The 18,817-nt window shown below is 43.4% G+C and overlaps 1 protein-coding gene across 5 annotated transcripts in view; it reads left to right on the top strand.

Annotated features, from left to right (window-relative positions):
• Positions 1 to 18,817, top strand: part of ARHGEF3 (Rho guanine nucleotide exchange factor 3) — a 279,815-nt gene that overhangs the window by 199,827 nt on the left and 61,171 nt on the right. Inside the window, exon 1 of one of the 5 annotated variants that reach the window (XM_081819296.1) lies at positions 11,110 to 11,369. The exons of the other annotated variants lie outside the window; for them this stretch is intronic. Within the exon in view, the coding sequence (XP_081675422.1) occupies positions 11,274 to 11,369 (96 nt within the window). The 5' untranslated portion in view covers positions 11,110 to 11,273. Of the gene's footprint in view, positions 1 to 11,109; positions 11,370 to 18,817 lie in introns of those variants that run through there. 5 annotated transcript variants of the gene reach the window in all.

The raw sequence follows: 18,817 nt of genomic DNA, 5'->3' as shown, positions 1-18,817 counted from the left end.
ACAGATAACACAAGCACCATGTGGCCCATTACCTATTTTTAAGTAACAGTGGTATATTTCAGGCCTGTTCCATCCCGTGTATAATGTAGCTGAATTTCCTTTTCGATGTTTTTTTGCTCATAGTTGATCTTACCGCTGTTTAGATCTTGCTTTCTTGGCCGTTTGATATTAAAGGAATCTGTATTCCTCGTTGCATTTCCTGGCAAATGAGGACATCAAGTTGAATTTTCTGATGAGCCTGTATAAAATATCACCGTACTGAACTAACCCAAAATGTGGGCTGCCTACGGCAAACATGCTGATTTTAGATAAGGATGCTTTCATCAGTAGATGATAATATCAGTTTTATTTTCTTTCCGGAAATAACATAACACTGAGGCAGTACTTCATGGACACTTCAGTCTTTGGGTTTTGATAGAATCACAGAAGGTAAGCATCTGTGTTTAAATCACCTTATTTTACAGTTCAAGAAACTGGGCCTTAGTGAGTTTAATTGACTTGTCCAAAGTCACACAGCAAATTTAGAAGTAGAACCAGGATTGGACCCCACATCTTCAAATTTAGGTCAGTTCACTTTTTCCTGTGCCACTGCTTTTATGTCAAATTAATAGTTGAAATCTATGGATTTAAATGAAAGAATGATTAACCTCTCTAGAAGCAAGAAGGGTGAAAGATCCCCAAATCCCATCTTTTCCTTTAAAAAAAAAATTTATCTATTTATTAGAGAGAGAGAGAGAGCACAAGTCAAGGGGAGGGGCAGAGGGAGAGGGAGAAGCAGACTCCCTGCTGAGCAGGGAGCCTGAGATCATGACCTAAGCTGAAGGCAGACACTTAACCGACTGAGCCACCCAGGCAGCCCCCCACCCATCTTTTCCTTTCTAATTCATTAAGAAAAAAGAGAGTAGGAAAGGTTAGTAACAATATGGATTATGTGCTTACCTTGTGCCTAGAACGCTGACATACACATTATCTTATTAAACTATTCAGATATTTTATCTCATTAAAGCCTTGAAACTCTCATAGCCTCATTTTACAGATGATTACACAGAGGTTTGGTATGGTTAAATAAATTGCCCAAAGTCATATAGTTAGCAAGTGGAAAACTTGGTGCTTGCATCTAGGCTTCTTATTCTAGAGCTTGCATTTTCCTATGTTCTATGGGGAACTGAAGGATGAGGTGTTCAATATTCCATAAAGTTGTACTGTAGAGCCAGGGTAGAAGGGAAATTTCCTGTTCTTCAAAAATTAACATCACAAGGTAATGTGTGTATAATTATTTTTCAGTTTACTGGCACAGTCTGTAGGTATCTTTTTTTTCTTCACTTTGTAACTGTGCACCTTTCATATTAAAAGTTTCTCTAGGGAATGGAAATTAATTTGGAAGGCTCCACAGATGCTTGGCCTCCTCTGGACAGGTAGGAGGGAGGGCGCTGGCCTCTCTCTGCTGAGCTCGTAAACTGAAGTGTCTAAATTCAGGAGTGATGCCAGGTGGGGTGGGGGCGAGGAAGGGAGGAAAGGGATGTGGTGTTTGGAGCCCATAACTCAGGAAACGTGATGGCACCTAATTTCAGAGTGGCATGAGGCAAGCGCTTAGGAAAAGAATAATGAGCCATTGTTATGGGCTTTTTTTCTTTAATGGGTGGGTTGTTTTTATAAAGTTTTATGAACAGGAAACTGAAGCAAAATGCTGATGCCTTTGGTTTTTGAGCCCGGCCAGCATCATTTTCATTTTTATTTTTGAGTGTTGGTGACAGGCACTTCCTTTAACACTTCTGGGGGTAAAGTGTAACAAGACACCCCAAACCACATTTTATAACAGCAGAATCCAAAAGAAGAGTTGTAGTTTCAGATCTTCTCGATAACCGCATGGGACAGAATAAGATCCCTCCCGACTCAGAGAGAAAGATACCTCTTTCAGAAGCCAAGGTAGTCTGCAGAAAGTTCTCCCTTTAAAAAACTCTAGAAAATTTGCCCAGTATGTGGAAAATCTCTCACATGCATTGAAATGGGTCTCACTGTGGCAAAGAAAATACTGATCAAATTCCCCTCCTTCCCTCGATCATAGAAACCCAGCCTATCCAGCCATTGCATCCCCTGAAGTATGACCTCATCTTAAAGAATGTAGTCCTATCTATTGTGCATTTTGAATGCACTGGACCAATGTTTCAGGCACCTGGCTGCCAACTTCAGAGATGTTAAAATCTGTTTTGTTCCTGCAGGGCGTTTATTCATTGCTTACCTTGTAAAAGTTATGTCTTATTGCATTTTCCTGGCACCAGAACAATCCTTGTACCTACCCATTGCGTTTGGCTTTTCTGAGCCTGCAGACAGTGCTGGGTTATTAAAGTGCAAGGAGGAAGCCACGTGATGTTGGCTTTACAATTTTAATTCTCTCTTACCTTCCTCCCTCCCTCCCTCCCTCTCTGCCTCCCACTCCCTGACAGATGAATTTTTGTTTCCCGTGTACTGTGTCTAAACTAGAATGAGCTCTCAAAGCATCTCTTGTAAGACTCCAGGTGAGGACGCTCAGATGGGGAGGGTGGCACCCTCCCTTGATGGAGCAGCCAACAGAGAAAGTTCCTTCTTCTCACATTGGCTTCCTTGGAGAAAAAGTCCTTGAGTCTGTACTTTCACATCAGCATGAGAACTTTAGATGAGCACCATGTTTAATCTTGCAGAAACACCAGGCAAAAGCCTGCCCTCCCCCTTCAAAGTCAGCCCCTCAGGAGAGGCCCAACTCAAGAGAAAGAAGTTTCAATATAAATAACATGAGGTATGAGCGTGGCAAGTTGAAAAGAAAAAATGTATATAGGGAGTTTAACCTGGAATCAAAAACCTAGAGAAGGAAAAGGAAGAAAGTGCCTCTGGAGGGCAAGAAAAGGACGGAGGAGCATGTTACAAGGCATCTCTGAAAGCAAGCTCTTTGATGTCCTTTGTCACTAGTTTCGGCAAGTCCACCTGGTTCCGGAATTAGTGTAAATTGCCAGGTCTGTGTAAAACCTGGAGGGAACTGAAAGCTGTCAGTAATATCCAAAAGGGCCTCATAGCCTTATACTGCAGGAACATTGCTCTCAAAGTGGTTTTGGTACAGTTTGGATTCTTCAAGAAGCATGTCTACCCATGTCTACTAAAAAAATTTTTTTCTTAAGATTTTATTTATTTATTTGAGAGAGAGAGAGAGAGATAGAGCATGAGCAGAGGGAAGGAGGCAGAGGGAGAGGGAGAAGCAGACTCCCCACTGAGCGGGGAGCCCGACGTGGGGCTCGATCCCAGTACCCTAGGATCATGACCTGAGCTGAAGGCAGATACTTACTTAACTGACTGAGCCACCACCCAGGTGCCCCCCCATCACAGAAACTTTAAATATTTTATGTTCCTTTACTGCAAACATTCTTTTCTGGGTTCATCTCTTCCATGACATGTTCTTTGATTAGTCCCACTTCGATTTAATGTTCATTTTAACCAATATGGATCCTTCTACCGTATGCCAGCATGATAGAAGGAGCTGGAGCCCCTGTGGTGAGCGAGATGAATATGGCCCCTGTGCCTTTGTAGCTCCCTGTCAGGTGGTGGTGGCACCTCAAATCAGTCATTATAAGCTGGATGGGTGTTGGGGAAAGAGAGGTCTTCAGTGCTGGGGTGGGGTTTGCACAAAGCAAGGGTTCCCCCAGCCTGGGGATCAGGACAGCCTTGAGTGAGAGGAATTATCTGGTAGGAAGCCATTTGATAGTTGTTCTTGTCATGCCAAAGAACTAAATGATCATGCAGCAATAAAGGTTGGTGAACTAGAAGCCTGAACTTTTGTGCAGCTTTCTGTTGCCAAGTTTGGTTCAGTCAGAAGAGTGAGCCCATGAGACCTGAGTTGCTGAGCTTGGTTTTGGATGTGAGGTGGAAAAAATTCAAACAGAGCAGAACTCACCTCCCACTTAACCAAAGCACCCAGTGAACCTACACCCTCTGTCCCCTCTGTAGTGTTGTCAGACGCCCATGACAATGAGGAACACTTTTAGCTCATGGGCTGCCCTCTAGCACACACCAACCGACTTCTGCTCCCACCACATGAGTGAGACACATGCTTCCAAGGAGTCCCCAAGTCTGCTTCTGCTCATTGAACTCATTCTCTAATTAAGGTCTTCTACACACACCACTCACCTCCCTGCACCCCGCACCCCCCAGCCCCAGATCTCTTTCAAGTAAACATCTCAAGCCAACTGCCCTCCTCCCATTCTCTATTGCTACAGCTAATTTTTTAAAAACTTAAATGCAGTCATGTCCCCTGGCTATGAAGATAAGCATGTTTTTAATTGAAACTCTGGATACCAGATTGTAAATCAAGTTCTAAGAGCCAGAACATGTCTCCTGGTGGGTGGCTTAGTTGGTAGTTTACTTGGAGTGTGGACTTTAATATTTTTCATTGTATCCCTGATGCACCCGTATGTACAGAGCAGGCTATCCAACATATAATAGTTCCTCAGTACTGGATGAGCAAATAAGCAGCTCTCCATGCCCACTCTGGATTTTGCTGCTATAACCATTGGGCTAATTACCCCTGGGCACCTCTGGCCCGAGAAACTGTGGTTCAGAATATTCCCGGAATGGGAGAGGTGGGCAGGTTCATTTGGGGCTGGCTGATAATTCTAACTCACAACACCATGCTACTCAAACAAATGTTCTTTGAGGGTGTTTATCAAAAATTCAAATTCCTAGAGTCCAATTCAGCAATCCCAAAGTGGGGTCCAGAGGTATGGATTTGATAAGCTTCTCAGTTGGTTTCACTACAGGTGGTCTCTGGAATTATTGTCCCTGAATTCCCAGAAGTCATGTTTTTATAAATATGTAGGTTTTCAAATCCCAGCCAGATTATATGAATACTGCTATCATTGAAATGCACATTTCCCCCACATTTTAATTTTTCTAGAATTGGGATGTATCTTATAATTGATCACATGTTATAATTCAATTGGCAACATTTTTTTCTTTCTTGGTAATACATAAAATAATAGCACATATTACAGTCTTCAGCATCTTAGGCTTGAGGAAATATGATACTTTGATTGCTGAGTTTATAGTTGATGAAAGAGAAAACACTTCTATTATCCAAAGCTAGAATTTACATATTTTAGATTTGAATTCCTGCATGTAATGGTTAGTGTAGAAAACCTATATAATATAACATTAGCTGTAGTCTGGGGGGAATAAATATTATTCGAACTTATTGAATTCTTGGTCAAAAGATATGAAATACTCTCAAACAAATGCAGGCTATCCATAAAGTTCAAAGACCTTCTAGTAGTATACAGAAAGTGTTCTAGAGGCTGGCTTATATTCTATAAGCAAAACAAATCTGCTGATAGTAATCAGCTCAAATTGGAGAAAGTCAGGACTCTTACTGCAAAATCTTGAGTGAAGACAGGTTTCCAGTCATACACACTGTGTAGCCAGAAATACCATGTATCAGAAAGACAGTAAATCGAATCCTCTGGGGTTTTTATTTCATCACTGAGTTTGAATTTCTGCCCCCCAAAACAATTTAGGGCAGAAAAGGTTTTCCTGGAAAAGACCAAGCTTTGAAACATTTTTTCTTCCTCCCTAATTTCTTTTTAAAGTATTACCTTTCGTTGAAACTTTCATTTTCACTGGCCTTTTGAAGTACATTTTCATATCTGAAGAGTTTAAGATAGTTTTCTGTCCCCCGCCCTTTATTCCTGTACTTTTTGTTCTCTTGTCCTTTTGTGTTTTATGAAATCTGTTATTCTGTTAAGGGTCAGGTTTGGACAACAGGGAAGGATTCTAGGCATGTCAATAATTCTGAGGCTACCTGGCACACTGAAGCATTTTTTTCTTTCCCCCACCATGCCCAGACTGACATTTGACATCAATCAATGGCCAAGGTCTGAAGAAAGAATATCCTTGAGGTCAAAAACCAATGGGTTATCCTGGCTCTGACACTATATTTTAGTTCTACTCTCTGTGTAATGCAGGGTTCCTCAATAGCAGCATTATTGACATTTTGAACCTGTTAATTCTTTGCTGTGGGAGCTGTCCTGTGCCTTATAGGATGTCTGCCAGTATCCTGGGCCTCTATCCATTAGATGCCACTAGGACCCTCCCCCAGTGACAATAAAAAATGTACCCAGACATTGCCAAATGTCACGGGGGGGACACAAAATTGCCCCCAGTTGAGGATCACTGCTGTAATGAACTAGAGACTAGGGAACGTACCTGTCTGTGGTATATCAGGGCAAAACAAATATCCATTTTTTTAAACATAAAGTCTTGATTATTTTTGCATTATAGCTAGTAATCCACAGGATTAGCTCAATCCTGGGAGAAAGAGAAAGATTCTATCACTTAACCGGTTTTTCAAACTTGTTTCAAAAACTGAGATCTTTAAGTGAATGCATGAATGAAGTCTTCCAGCTTTAGAATATCCAGGGATATATTTTCATAAATCTAGCCAGGAGCCAGTGGGCATAACCCCAGGCAGCGGGGAGAGTAGTAATCCTGGTAATAATATCTAAAATCATATCAGTGTTTCATTGTGCCATTTTTACCCGTCTGGCAGGAAACCACAGTCCTGATCTCTCAGAATTCACTGCCAGAACTTTTTCAGGCTTTTGACTCCCCTCTCCCATGAAGACTGAAGTGGCAGAGAGGAGAGGGAGCTTGGTCATTAACTGGAAATGTTGCCCAAATGAAAGGGGAGGGGAGAGGTGTTGGTACACATGTGTATCCAACATGTACCTACACGACTGTATGAGATTAGCAGGGGTAGAAGGGATAGCTCCAGATGCCAAGGAAGCAGATGGAGGTGCACGTGTTTGAAGGCTGGGCTTTAGGGGATTGTCTACTGTCACCTGAGCTCCTTCTGCAAATGCACACCTCGCTGCTGAGGTTATAGTTGAAAGGCCATGTATTAAAGTCAACCATATTTCTTGAGCTGATGTGTATTACACATCTTCCTGGCATAGAGGTTCAGGAATAGGTAGAAAAGAAAGGGAAGAAATGTAGCTAATTGAACACCTGCTCTGTAATAAACACTCTTTCATATTTGATGGGTGGATGGATGGATGGATGGATGGTTGGATGAATGAACAAATGAATGCACCTTTAAGAAAAAAAAAGAACTCACTAACTCTGATGTTAAGTATAATGGTAACAGAGCAAGGCATCATCCTGTTGGCTGAAAAGATTGCCACAACCACTTTAACTTCTGAAGTTTTAGCCTCATGCTGGGCCTGTTCTGCTCACTGCCACAGCAGTGGGATTTGAGGAGATGATTGATGGTCTCTCAGCCATGTCTGGCTGTCTACTCTTCTGAAAGGAGCTTATAACCAGTGGTGGGCTTGTGTGTGGAGGCCCACCATTCCACCAGCAGCACAAATGAGCCCCGCTCGGCGCAGGCGAGAATGCAGGCCCTGCTCTTGGCACCGTTCCTGGAAACGCAGAACAGGCTTCTTTATTCCAGTCTCCAGGCTTCTGGCTAGCAAGGAACACTGCCCGGCTGTGAAGCATTTTATAGGATTATAACGGGTTGTGCTGAAGGCAAGTTCTGAAAGGCACTTTGTGCCATTGCTTTGAGTGAAGCTGACTGTTAGGGCAGTGTTGTTCCTAAGCTCATAAACACACACACAGACAGGATGGGGGAACGCCAGGCTCCTGGGGCCCACTCAGCTGGGCAGCATTGCAGAGTTGGACTGGCTTCCCTCACTTGTAACACCAGCCTCGGGGGGTGTGCTTGGGAACCCTCGTGTAGAGCAGCCTGCTTCCTGACAAAGTCTTTGGTCGCAGACACCTCTGGTTGGAATCCAGGCAGAATATCCAAACCCTGAATCTGTTAATGTTGGAGCAGTGCATGACACATGGCAGAGGTTCTGAAGTCAGGGCACAAGGTGGAGATTGCATGGGGTCAAAAATACCCTTGAAATCCTCTAAATGTCTCAAGGACCACATACATGGCTTATGTATACCCCAAATTGCCTGGCTTCAGTTTACAGGCCTTATTGTACCAAAAATATATCTTTAAACACCAGAACTCTATTTATGGGGGTCAGACATTCATGCTATGAGAAGTTGAGAATCATCAGACCACCCAAGGGAACTCCAGATTCCCATCTTTCCTTCCACACTCTTCTTGGGGCTTATGCTTTTTTTTTTTTTCCCCCAGCACTGTTTAAATGGTTACTCATCATTAGCAATCTCTCTTTCTCTCTCTCTCTTTTTCTCCCTCTGGCTAGCATGTATAGCAGAAAACACAGAAGTTTCCTGCACATGTGTTATGTGCCATGTATATTGATTGATTTTTATTGTTCCAAATCTTTTGAGGAGGGGCAAAAAAAAAATGTTAAGAGAAAGTAGATATGGCAGCCTTCTCGTCAACCAATATGACTATTCTTTGCTCCACAATAGTTGTACTCAAACTTGAGGTTAAAGTCCCCTCTTTTCCATAGGGTTTATTTATTACCACACTGGGCTTATGGTACATCAGACTTCCTGCCCAGCCCTGAGGATTCCACAGAGAGAAGACCAGTCGTAGTTTGCTAGGGTCATTCTTTTCTTCACCTAGTGCTGGAAGTACACTTCCCAACTGGAGGATAAGGCCCAGTGAGCTCCACCAGGGATCTAAGCCTGTCCCCAAAGGGGCTGTTGCTAGCCTGAGTCATCTAGTTGAGATGGTGGGCCTATGGGGGCCAGAAGAGCAGGAAGAAGGGAATGAGGAGCAGCTCCACGTGATTCAGCTCATATCCTCGGCAGCCAGGGGAACCCTAAATAAGGCACGTCACTGCCTTTCCTGGCCCTCCTTTGGCAGCAGAATTAATCAAGGGCTGCTTTAGTTGGCTGCCCTTGGAGATAAGTTTCCCTTCATATCCCCACCAAGCTTGGTCAAGCTTACAGGGAGCATCTATGTAAGCTCCCCATCAGCACAGCTTGGGTTAAAAAAATAAAGTTGTGTTTGGGACTACGAGTAGGAAAAATCAGTGGTCCAGAGGCATCTTTCTCATCCCAAACATCTTCAATCACCTCCTTCCCACTGCTTTAAGGTATATATATAAATATATAAATAAATAGGGTGTGTGTATATAAAAATATATATATAAAGATTTATTTATTTATTTGAGGGGAGCAGGGGCAAAGGGAAGGGAGAGCAAATCCTCAAGCTGACTCCCCGTTGAGCATGGAGTCCGACTCAGGACTTGATCATGACCTGAGCCGAAATCAAGAGCCGGATGCTTAACCGGCTGAGCCACCCAGGTGATCCAGGGTATATATATATGAGGGGGAAAAAACTCAGGTGCTTTCTTCAATTTCAACTGGAACCCACTAATTCAAAAGTTTCCTTTACATGTGTGGCAAAAACAGGGTTAGCAAAACTGGCCAGATAGATTCTCCCTTTTCTTAAAGCAGTTTGTGGACTAGCTGGACAGGAAAGTAGGTGAATTTAGTGCTAGGGTGTGGGTTTGGTACCTGGGATGGAAGAGCCATGTATCATGCATGATGTTTCCTGCCTGGAAAGTGGAAACTGGATTCTGGCCTTAGCTGGAAGCAGAGAATACTGCAACAGGGTCTAGATATTTCCATTCCCATTACCTCCTACACACCTAAGAAGTCAAAACAAAAGACATCATCTCTCCAGACCACCACCTGCTGTGGTCATGACTTTGATAGGAGGGAGGAAAAGTTCAACAGTGCAGTCCACAAAATAACTTTTGAGACAATGATCATTTTAATATTTTAAAAAATTAACTTCTAATTTATCAAGTAACACATATATTTTTGTCATAAAAATTTTAAGATGGGTGGCTCAGTCGTTAAGCGTCTGCCTTCGGCTCAGGTCATGATCCCAGGGTCCTGGGATCGAGTTCCGCATCAGGCTCCCTGCTTGGTGGGAAGCCTGCTTCTGTCTCTCCCTCTGTCTCTGCTTGTGTGCTCTCTCTCTCTCCTTCTCTGTCAAATAAGTAAATAATAAAAAAAATCTTAAAAAAAATTTTTTTTTAAGAACAATAGCTGTAAATTTAAAGTTTCCTTTGCTACTTTTAATCCTTTAATCCCACGTGTACATTCTGGCACTGATTGCCTCCCCTTAGCCCCAAAGGGACTCATAAGTTTGCCGTGCATCATTCTGGATGGTTTTCAATGGTATTTACTTACATGTTGCTATAGAAAATACATGGTATTAATTAGCTATGTTTTCAACATAAATGGTAGGAGACTGTGCTTACTCTGCAATTATTCTTTAACTGAATTTAATGCATTGGAGATCTTTCCATGCCGCAGCCCTAGACCCCTTCTTTTTGATTGCTGTTGAGTGGGGTTCTATAAGGAGGAAAATGTATTTAAGCACTCCCTGTTGATAAACATTACAGTTGTTTCCAGTTTGGGGTTTGTTTGTCCCAGACTGGGCTGCAGCAAATGATCTTAGAATTGCCTATCAGACATTTACAATGTATTTCTCCAATAAGACTTGGTACAGCCAGCCGGCTCACGCCGCACAGCTTGACGGACCCTGTCAGATTGCCCTTCTGAGTGGCTGGCTGCCTCTAACCAGCCTCTTCATATTTAAAAATGGGTGCAGAGGAAGGCGCTCAAAGGAAGTCTCTGGAACTGGTGGAAATATATTTCCTGATTATAGAAGTGGTTACGTGAGTGTTTACGTTTGTCAACACTCAACTAACTGTACACTTAAAATGGGCACATCTTACTGTTTATAGATTATATACTCCAGTGACGTTCATTAAAAAAAAAAAAAAGTGTGAGGGGAGGCTGGCTGGGAAGAAGGCAAAACAGAATACCGTCTCTTCTTAACGTGGGCTTTTAAAACGCTCCCTTTTCCTCCGCGGGGCCACCTCTCCCCGCCGCCCAGCTTCGCCCCAGCCTCGGTTCTACCCGCCGCCTCTTCCACCCGCGGAGTGCCAGGGAGTCACTGGGAGGGTGGCCCTGAGCGTCCCGCCCGCACGAAGAAGGGTCCTACGGCAGGTTCGCCCCTCGCGGCGCTGGGGGGTTTCCACGGGGCGGTACCTGGGCCCTCCGGGGACGCGTCGGGGCGGGGCCGAGCCGGCGCTCCGCCCCACCCCCAGTTGGGCGGGCCCGGCCGAGGCTCCTCCCCGCTTTCAGCCGGAGAGCTGAGTCGGTCCCGCCAGGCAAGAAACCGGCTGTCAGTCTCCGTACCGACGCTGCCGCCCGGCACCGTGGAGCTGGGGCCCCCTTTCGCCAGGGAGTTTTGTGGTCGCCTCGGGTCAGCGGTGACATCCCAAAGAGCAGGCCCGGCAGCCACCATGGTGGCCAAGGATTACCCCTTCTACCTCACGGTCAAGAGGGCGAACTGCAGCCTGGAGGTACCCCCGGCCAGCAGTCCGGCCAAGGACGCAGAGGTAGGGCCTCCACCTGGACCTCTCCGGGTCTGTCTCTTTGTCCCTCTGTCTCGCTCCATCTCTCACTGGCTCCCTCGCTGTGTCAGTCTCTCAGTGCTTGCATCTCTCATTCAGTGTGTTCCCCCCATCCTCTCTCCTTCCCTCTACCTTTCCCTCTTCCTCCCTCTCTCTCCCCCTCTCTTTCCCTCCCTTCCTCTTTCTCTCCCTCTCCCTCCCTCCCTCTCCCTTTTCCCATTTCTCTCACACACACACTCTCTCTCCCTCCATGTCTCACTCTCTGTCTCTGCCTCCCTTCTTCTGCCCCTTCTCTGTGGATCATCATGAGCCTCCTCCCCTGTCCCTGGCCCTCTTCCTCTTGGCGAGAGAGCAGCTGCCTCTTTGCCCTGGCCTCTTGCATCCTGCAAGGCTCTCAGACTGTCAATCTTCTGTCTAGACCTGGCAGAGGGACATTCTCTTACTGTATCCTTAGGCTCAGATGTCAGTGAAGAGCTACCTTTTAAGCTTGGGTTTCCTCTTGCCTGGGTTGGGGAGCAAGAGGAGGCCTTTGGGGGCCATCTCACCTGTCAGGCTTGACCTTGCAGCTGTTTGGCAGCAAAGACAGGGCTGGCACCTCTGTTTGTCATCTGTGGCCAGTGGGGTCATTCAGCTGGGGGTCTGGGGGCTAAACGAATAATCTGAGTGTCTTGCACATGGATCCTGAAAATGAATTAAACTCCTTGGGGCAGTGGGAAACTGTCTTGAAACACTGGAAACATTTCCCTTTCTGGGAACTTTCCAGTGCCTTGAGGAGGATGTGAGAGAGCCCTCCTGGCTTGTGTTTAATCTTGCCTTTTACTTGTGTGTGTTATATCTCTGGCAAAGAGCTCACTGGTCTTAAAGGTTGGGTTCAGCTAGAGGAGAAAGCATCCTTCTCAGTTTTTGAGGGTCTTAGGGAATATAGTTGCTTTCACTAGACCACAGCTTTGCTGTGGCTGAGCTATAGTGGAACGCACAGGACCCAGCTCATCACTGCTGCTCATATGTGTATCTGAGAGATTGTCACTCTGTCCAACCATGACTGGGGAAAGTCTGGAGGCAGATGTGCATCCGACCTTGGTGCAGCCGTCTTGAGGATTCCACCCACCCACCACACTTGGGTCTCCTTAGCTGTGTGCACTTGGCTCACTGAATTATGTATATTTGGGAGGACAGCATCAAAGATTCATTGCCTCTAACAAGAGCTGCTCCAAGCTGACAAGACTCCAAACAGTCTCCAGTTGTAATCAGCTTTCTGTAAGCTGAGCACAACTAACTTCTCACCCCCACCCCCACCCCACACTCCAGCTCAGTTGTGTATTTTCACAAAGAGTTTTTGTTCCCAGCAGCTGTGGAAGTGTAATGGTCTTAATGGTGTTTGGACTCTTTTTTAAGTTTTGACAAGATAGCACCAGCATAGAATTCAGGTTGTTCAGGCTTGGAATGGATCTAATGATTTTTCAATAGGAACTTCATAATTTAATGAATGTAGGAGCAGTGAAGCTAGTATCCTCTCAAATTCCCTTTGGAAGGAAGCAAAGCATAACCAAATTGAATTAATAAATTGAAATGGATCAAAGGAAAGAATAGTGAGAATAGCTCTGGACTCTAACTAGTCCCTTCTTGCTCTCCCTTAGTCCTGTGTTTTCTGAGTAGTTCAGTTAACAGCTTAGGTAAAACCCATCTGCTTGATTTTTTCTTATTATTATACTTAGAATAGAAATATATCTGTATATCACAAATGTGATGAAAGAAATGTATCACCAAATGTCAAATATTAATTTTCTTCATATTAGCCAGATCCAAATTACAAAATGTGACTTATTTTCCTTTTATGGGGATGTCCTGGTATGGGAGTAAGGATGGGAGAGGAACAATTTTTGAAATGGTAAATATTTTTCAGGTATCCCCATTGAGTGTTTTCTGTGTATGTGTACAGTTTAAATCAGGGAAGTATCGTGTATGCTGTATACATCTTGAGGCAGAGATGTCCAGTCCAGTGCATCTCCTAGCTTCATTTTCTGGTAATGACAAATAGGCAAAGTTGGAAAAAGAAACTGAAATTGAGTGTAGGGGGTAGTTTTCTGGTTTCACTGTCCATGCAAAAGACAGTCAACCCTTGTAGGCCTTACTTCTCCATCAGCAATTAACTAAAATATATTTTCTACCAGCAGGTGTCATCAGTATTTGGAAGTGTTTAAAGAACAGCATACCCTGGTAGGCCTTTTGAAAAACATGATTATATACATGTTTATAAATTAGGCACTGACTGTTAATTCCTATGAAAGTAGTTTTTTAAGATCGATCTTTTTTTTTTTTTTTCCAAAAAGAAGGTGGGTTATAAAGAGAAGGACTGGCTTATCCAAAGTACTTTTTGACCTTCAGAGGCAGTTGCAGCAAAGTACCTGTGCCATTTAGACATGTAATGGCTTTTCCTTCGGAATTTGCTATGGGGAGGAGCACTGCACCGGCAAGTGCCTTCTACATGGTTGCAGCAGGCGTGCTGGGGAAAGCCACTTAAGGAAAGAGTTGTGGAGAAGGGGCTGGTGTGCAGTGATGTGCATTTAATACCATACACTTGAGTGAAAAATGTGCAACAACAAACATTCTCTTAAATGCAAATTGTAACTAAAGTTCTACTTGGGATTTAAGTGTTTTGTAATTTTCTTAATTTCAGTGATAATTTCCAGTGAAAGAAAAAAAGTGATATATTTATTTTTAAAAATTATTTTCTTTAAAATATTTATTTTAAACACTGGTAGTATTCTACATGGATTATGATATTAATATAATACTGCTTCCTAATCTGGTATTTCTTTATGGCATAGATGTAGGAGTTGGGTTGCAAGTGTTTAACCAAAACCAGCTAGATTCTTCTAGCTCTAATCATTAACTATGAAATCCAAGGAGCTTAGTCCATTTTAGTCCATGGCTCTCGACTTTCACAGAAAAGCATGGTATCATGTGAGCATGGTTAAGCTTGCTTCTTCTGATCACTGATGTAGCTTCACTTAATTTATGTTTTGCTTATTCCCATGCCAGGAAGGACTGGTCCTTCCAGGCATGTTAACTGCTCTGAACACCTGATCAAGTTACTAGAAGGAAAGCTGTTAGCACTTAATGAATCCCGCTGATTGTAAGTTAAAAGTCACTATTTCCACATGGGGAGGTTCGCTTTTAAAGAAAGAAGGCTCTGGGGTGCCTGGGTGGCTCAGTCGGTTAACCATCCGACTCTTGATTTCAGCTCAGGTCATGATCTCAGGATCATGAGATCGAGCCCCGCATCGGGCTCTGCACTCAGCATGGAGTCTGTTTGGGATTCTCTCTCTCTCTCTGTCTCTCCCCCACCCTCCTCACACCCAGTCAATCGATAAAATCTTTAAAAAAAAGAAAGCTCAAATGAGTGGATATGTTGGCTAAGGATGCTGGAGTCTGGTAAGAAGGTTTTAAGAGTTTGGGGTCTGTTTCATTTTTAATGAAAATACAAAGAGATGTTTCCATTATTTTCTTTCTAAGAATATATCTGACAATTTGATGGACAGCTCACTTTTGGTTTTAAGGTTCACTATCCCAGATGTTGGTTAGAGTTAGGGCAGATTTAGTGAGCAGCATTTGTAATCATTGCCTTTGTCTCTCAAAAGTGTATGTTCTGATTTTGAGTCCTCCAGGAGCCTTGTGTGGCCCTTGGGATGATGTGTACCTAGAAATGACAGAGCTCTATTCCTTTTGAAGTGCCACATCTAGTGTCTCACTCGAGAACATAACCATGTTGTAGGGTTAACAGAAAGCACGTATTTTTCTCCTTACTTTATGAATAAACACACTGAGGGGAGGTGACTTGCAGAGAGCCATGAAGAAAATCAGTAGCTGAACCAAGATCCAATGCCAGGTTTCCTAATGGATTTAGTCCAGCATTTCATACCAGCATACTTTGTGGCACATAAGGGTGTTTACCTCTGTGAAGAAAAAGGGAGTGGAATGAAAACTTAACAGACGTGTAAAATGCTTTAAAATATTTTCTTTTAAATATATAATCACGAGTACTTTATGTAACTGGGGAAGTACTTTTAAAGCTTCAGCTTTAAAGGGTAAGGTGAACCCTGTGCCCCTGCCATAATTTATGCACCAATAAGTCCACATATGGACTTGAAAATTGTGTGCATCTGGGGCTATACTCCTTGCATGTCAGCTGGAGAGCTAAAGGAGTCAAATGGTTTCCAGTAACTTATACATTTCTTGGAATCTATATCATATAGTGTTGAACTGAAATGATATACAACTAACTGCATGGAAATAGTTCTGAGGAGTTATTGCGGTTAGAATCCTGGTATTTCTTCAAGTGACCAAATAAGTAGAGTCCATGAATCCTTTGACTTCAGGTCTTGCTGGGAAGGGAGCAACATGGAGTTACATAGGCAAAGGCCATCACTTGCTGATAGGATCTGGTTATGGTCATTCAGCCCATGATTCTGAGGCTTGTTCACATGGGGTCTTGCGGGGTCTTGGGCCTCCAGGATAGGATGTACCTGAACTAGGAATAGATCTATTAAAGGAAAACATGTTGACTTTACACATGTACATTTGAGGATGTTCAGGGTATCAACTCTGGACTGAGCCCTAATGCCATCTCCGCTACCTGCTTAGCTACTCTGTCCTAGCTACACCTCCACAAGCCACTCTGCCTCTCTAAGCCCTGTTTTCCTCAGTGGTAAAATGGGGATAATGAGCTTTCTACCTCCTAGGGTCATAGTGAGGGTCAATGAGATGTCTCACGTACCGTGCTTAGTCCAGTGCTTTGCACATAATACGTGTTCAATAAGTAGCATCATCATCATCATTAAGACTTCTGAATCTTGAAAAGATTTCCCACACAGTTTTAATTAATGATCACTATCCTAAATTTTCTGAGTGCTGTTTTGCGCCCAGCAGGGCATTAGGGGCCCCTTACTGTAGGTCCGCTCTTTATCCCTGCAACAATCCTATGAGGTTGGTGTACTTGCTCCTTTTTGTAGAAGAAGCAACTGAGGCTCAGAGCTGGGCGGTAGCCTTTCCAGGATGACTGAGCTACTAGGTGGAGGAGCCAAGATTCACACCCCACTCTGACCCTGCAGTCTGTACTTTCCCAACCACATCGCATTGCGTCTAAATGACTAAATCACTGGTCTCCTCACCACAGAACACATGAAAGATGAATGCGCCTGCTGGAGTAAATAGCCTTGCAGTCAAAAGCCTACTTTTTCTTGAGTGTCTGGATGGGAGACCCCACCATTACTCAGTGTTTCTGCCAGCCCACTTCATAGAACGGCTACAACCCAAAGGAATGGGAACTGCAGGCCTCCATCTGGGAGGGTTTGGGTAGCTTCCGTTCTGTGTTTCTCAACGCCAAAGAGCTGGTCTTTGGCAGAATTCCGCATGCTCAGCTCTGTGCAGGTGACACCGTTAGTGCTGCAATTACTCATTTTGCTTATCTACACTAACCACCAGGCTTCCACCTAAACCAATAGCTGGAAGGCCCTCACTTCCATCTGGATACTTGCAAATTGTGTCATTTTCTCAAGACACTTTGCAATTGCCTGTAAAATCCTGGACTGGTGCCACTGTTTTCATAACGACTGAATGAAAATAATCCTAATTTTGCAAAGCCCTGTGCACATGTGATGGTTATTAATGGCATGTGTCTATCTAGAAGGGCTCCTTCATTTGTGATGTATGCGTGCAGTTGCCTCCCATAATTTGTCAGCGTTGGTAATGTGTACAGGTCACACACAAAATGAGGAAATTGCTGTGATTGCATTGCCATTTATTTTTGTATTGACTCATGGACTGTCAAGAACGAAGGCCAGTGGTTCCTAGTGCCTTCCATTTTTTATGAATTGACACCCGTTATTAGCTTAGAAGAGGCTATGTCACACGTTAATCAAGAAAGGCTTCTGAACCTTCTACTGGCTGGGAAAGGAGTGGTTCTTTTTAAGTCTAGAAACACTTGTGTCTGGACCTTCTGTGTTTGAGCCATTGTGTTCTTTTGTGAGAAGGTGGCCCCGATTATTACTAAACTTCAATTAATTGGAGCAGAACCAGAAATCTCAACGGTAAATTCACTGGATTTTTTTTTTTTTTTTTCCTCCTCTGGCTCTTAAGATGAGGAGGCAAGGAGTAGCAAAACAAGCTTTTTTTTCCGGGGATTTATGAAACAAACAAACAAAACTAGCCTCCAGGAAATGACCCAGGGTCATTGCATTCGAGAACCTTAGAGTAGGAAAGTCCTGTTAAGGATATGGAGCCCAGTGCTAACCCGCTGCTGGATCCATTCTATCTCTGCTTAAACATCTCCAGAGACAGAGAGCTCATTACCTTCTGAGCCTGAACATTCTGTCTTTGTTCAGTGTGGATCATGAAAGAATCCTCTCTTAATTGTAACATTGCTTTCTGCAACTGAATATTATACAGTAATACTTTCTCATGTGTTATCTCCTTAAATATTTGAAAACTGCTCTCTCTCCCCATCTACTCCCACTCTGCACGCACACATGCACATGTATGTGTGTGTGCATGCACACACAAACACACACACACACACTTCCCCCAGGTGCTTGTTTCTCTTGGCTAGATGTCCTGGTTCCTCTCAGTTTTCCAAATGGGACATACTGTCCAATCTCTTTCTCTTCCTTGCTTGTTTCCACTGGACATCCTCAGTGTGCTTGGAAATCTTGAGTATTGATCAGCCTACAGACACACTGTATAATGCTATATCAACAAACAAGGTGTCTTTTATGTTTAATGTGCTTCCTTAGGCAAGAAGAGTAGACTCATATATTGAATAAGATTTTTGAATTGGAGATGACAGACTGAAAATTAATATCTTTGTCATATAAGTAATTTATACAGATGCAAAAGGACCTTCCAAGTGTCCATTGATAAGTGGGCAAAAAGACACTAATAGGTAGTTCACACAGAAGGAACTGTGAAAGTAAACATAATTTAAATGCTCACTCTAGGAGAAATTATAGAAATGAAAAAGGTAAATAATAATAGGTGCTGTTTCATACCTACTTGACATCACAAATATCTTAAAGACATGATAGAACCGAGTCCTGGGGATGTTGCAGGGAAATAACATGCATCTGTGGGGAAGGAAGGTACTCTTCAGTGTATATTAAAACACAAAAAAAGGTTCAAATCTCTGGACCCGGTATTCCAGATCTTAGGGGGAACAATGCCATGTGTCCAGAGTTGTTCATAATGACATTATTTGCAAGAATGATCATTTTGCATGCTTGTGCATTTTATAGGTTTCAAAGCACTTTTATATTCTTTTCTTCACCTGAGTATAATTAGCCCCATTTTAAAGGTGAGGATACTAAGAATCAGAGAAATTCAGTAATTTTCCCAGGATTACACCACTGAGCATGGCAGAGCTGAAGCTTGAAGTCCGG

The sequence above is a fragment of the Leptonychotes weddellii genome, chromosome 1 (assembly GCF_054177405.1).
Source record: "Leptonychotes weddellii isolate Sample4059 chromosome 1, ASM5417740v2, whole genome shotgun sequence".
Classification (NCBI taxonomy): Eukaryota; Metazoa; Chordata; class Mammalia; order Carnivora; family Phocidae; genus Leptonychotes; species Leptonychotes weddellii.
The sequence above is the reverse complement of the archived record's forward strand: the minus strand, read 5'-3'. Positions and strand labels throughout refer to the sequence as shown.